The 2,261-nt window shown below is 48.7% G+C and overlaps 1 protein-coding gene across 2 annotated transcripts in view; it reads right to left on the reverse strand.

The window, feature by feature from the left end:
* The window catches only part of LOC113210917 (protein rolling stone-like), a 41,961-nt gene extending 40,211 nt beyond the window's left edge, over positions 1–1,750 (reverse strand). The window contains exon 1 of one of the 2 annotated variants that reach the window (XM_052267539.1): positions 1,599–1,750. In XM_052267539.1, the coding sequence (XP_052123499.1) occupies positions 1,599–1,711 (113 nt within the window). In that variant the 5' untranslated portion in view covers positions 1,712–1,750. The remainder of the gene's footprint in view (positions 1–1,598) is intronic. The other variant, XM_026429112.2, reaches the window with a different exon arrangement.
* Between the last annotated feature and the right edge of the window lie 511 nt (positions 1,751–2,261).

Here is a 2,261-nt window from a genome sequence, read left to right on the forward strand (position 1 = left end):
GATCCCGGCCCGGTCTCTTTTGAGCGGCCACTTTTCACCGCCGGTATTGGGTCGTCTTTCCTCCGTCTTCAGATCGTCTGAAAAACGCGCGTATTTAAGACGAAATGAAGACGCAGAAAGACGAAAGAAAGTCAAAACCGCTGTCCGAGGCGTCTTTCGGTCGTCTTATATTCGACTCCTCAAAAAGACGAAAATAAGACGGATTTAATGTAAAGTATTCCACACGGGTAACTTAAAATATGGGAAAAGTGTGCGTTTCCTAGAATCCTTCCTCGTTATCGCATTTCCTTCCTGGTGTTTACAAATGAGTGGAGCATTAAATTAATGGGGAAAAAAGGAATACTTTACGCGACTGAGAGTTGGACCTCAAACGGTTGCGCTGCTACATCACCTTATTGACCACTCGACCACTGAGAAGTGATGAGCTGCTCAAGCCAACTCCAGCATCCCCATGGCATTCCAGAGACGAGCGCTGGGGTGACTGGGATCGGGACGTTCCTAGGTCGGGTTTTACTCCAACGTGTACGGAGTACTCCGTATTACACTGTATTCCGCGGTATTATGCATAATACCGGCATGCCGGTAATTCATGTAAAAAATACCATTTTAAAGCACATTTTGATATTTTTCGGTATTACATTGTGCGTAATACACTCTAAATGTAAAAGGGCAATTTTGTCCATAGAAATGGAACCGATTCGTGCACATCCAGAAAGGATGCAATTTTGTTCCTAAATCTAGACAAATTGTGTGACAGGGTTGGCATACTAAATTAAATTAAATTAAATTTTATTGTGTCACAATTATTGCCCTTTTTGGGTGCTTAATTCTGAAGGGCAAAATTGAGGGGCAAAATGTCTTATTGTGCAAAACTAAATTCAGTATTACACACTGTGTCTTAATAGTGCGAAATACCAAAGTATTTTGCCCTTGAAGTGTGAAATTTAAACAAAATTAAATCGCACAGTCAAGGGCAAAATATGGAATTAAATTAAATTAAATAGTCTAAAAGAAGCCAATATTCGCCGATCAGTGTTTTAGACAGCTGGTGTGTTGCACACGCATACCGCGTACGCTGCAGGCACTCGGCAAGATCTGGGCGAGGGGTTTAGGTGGAAGCCCAGCGGGTCTGAACCCCCCGTGAGAAAAGGATAGTCTGAATGATGCACTATGGACTTCGCCTGGATCATAGGTAGCAGCGCTAGGAATCCCTAGGCCTACTCCATAGTGTTATATTTTGCAGCTAAAATTCAGTTTGCAACCAGGCGCGATCGCCGTGCTTTACTACGGCTGAGTATCACCAGAGACTCGACTGGGTCCAGACCAGAGGTCTGCATCGGCTGGTCCACCAGTCCCGGGACCGTCCGAGAGCGGCAGGTGCGAGTGAGATGCCCGAGCTTGCCACAGCGTCATCTCACTCGCACGTGGTGCATTTCGTGCACTCCCGGGACTGGTGGACCGACCGATGCAGACCTCTGACTGTTTTCTGGCCTGGATCGGGAGCAAATCTATGCCGTCATCAGACCACATACGGGGAAAATCATGCCAGGCGAGACCGGAGCAGCTCGAAGAAAGAATAAACTTTTAAAGCAACTTACATGGATGGTGTCGAACTCCCGACCGATGGACGTCTGCCCGAGATGCTACCCACCGGGCCAGAGCGGATCGCTACCGGCAATGGGCTGTACGCCGGTGTCGTTAGCCCGCCCATTTCATCCGGCAGGCGGCAGCAGCAAGCGGTGGCCAGCGGCGACTGGCAAGCGGACGACACCGGCGCGCTGCCCGCCGCCTCCAGCGACCCGCTCTGGCCCAGTGGGTAGCGTCTCGGACTGTCGCCCAGCGGGCGGATCACGGTGGAGAGAGAGACGGTGGGGGCACGAAGGTCTCCCAGCACAGGGACCCGTGGGTCCAAAATCTCGACAGGTTGGGGGATTTAGTTTAATTCTCTATGCCAGCCCTGTTGTGTGAGGCTTCACACAATTTTGTCCAATTTAATGAACAAAATTGTATCCTTTCTGGATGTGCACGAATCGGTTCCATTTCTATGGACAAAATTGTCCTTTTACATTTAGAGTGTACCGTGTAATACCCAGGTCAGGTGTACAGGGTACTTCACAAGATAAAACCCTCGGGCTTCGTTTAGCGGTCCAATTTTCCCATTGAAATCTTGAAAATGCCATTTTCTACACGGTAGAGACGAGTCCCGGGATTCTCATGAGAGTTGGAACCTCAGTGGAAGCCCTGGGAACAAGCAATTACTC

Source organism: Frankliniella occidentalis, unplaced genomic scaffold (genome assembly GCF_000697945.3).
Source record: "Frankliniella occidentalis isolate FOCC.00 unplaced genomic scaffold, Focc_3.1 Scaffold53, whole genome shotgun sequence".
In the NCBI taxonomy this organism is placed as follows: Eukaryota; Metazoa; Arthropoda; class Insecta; order Thysanoptera; family Thripidae; genus Frankliniella; species Frankliniella occidentalis.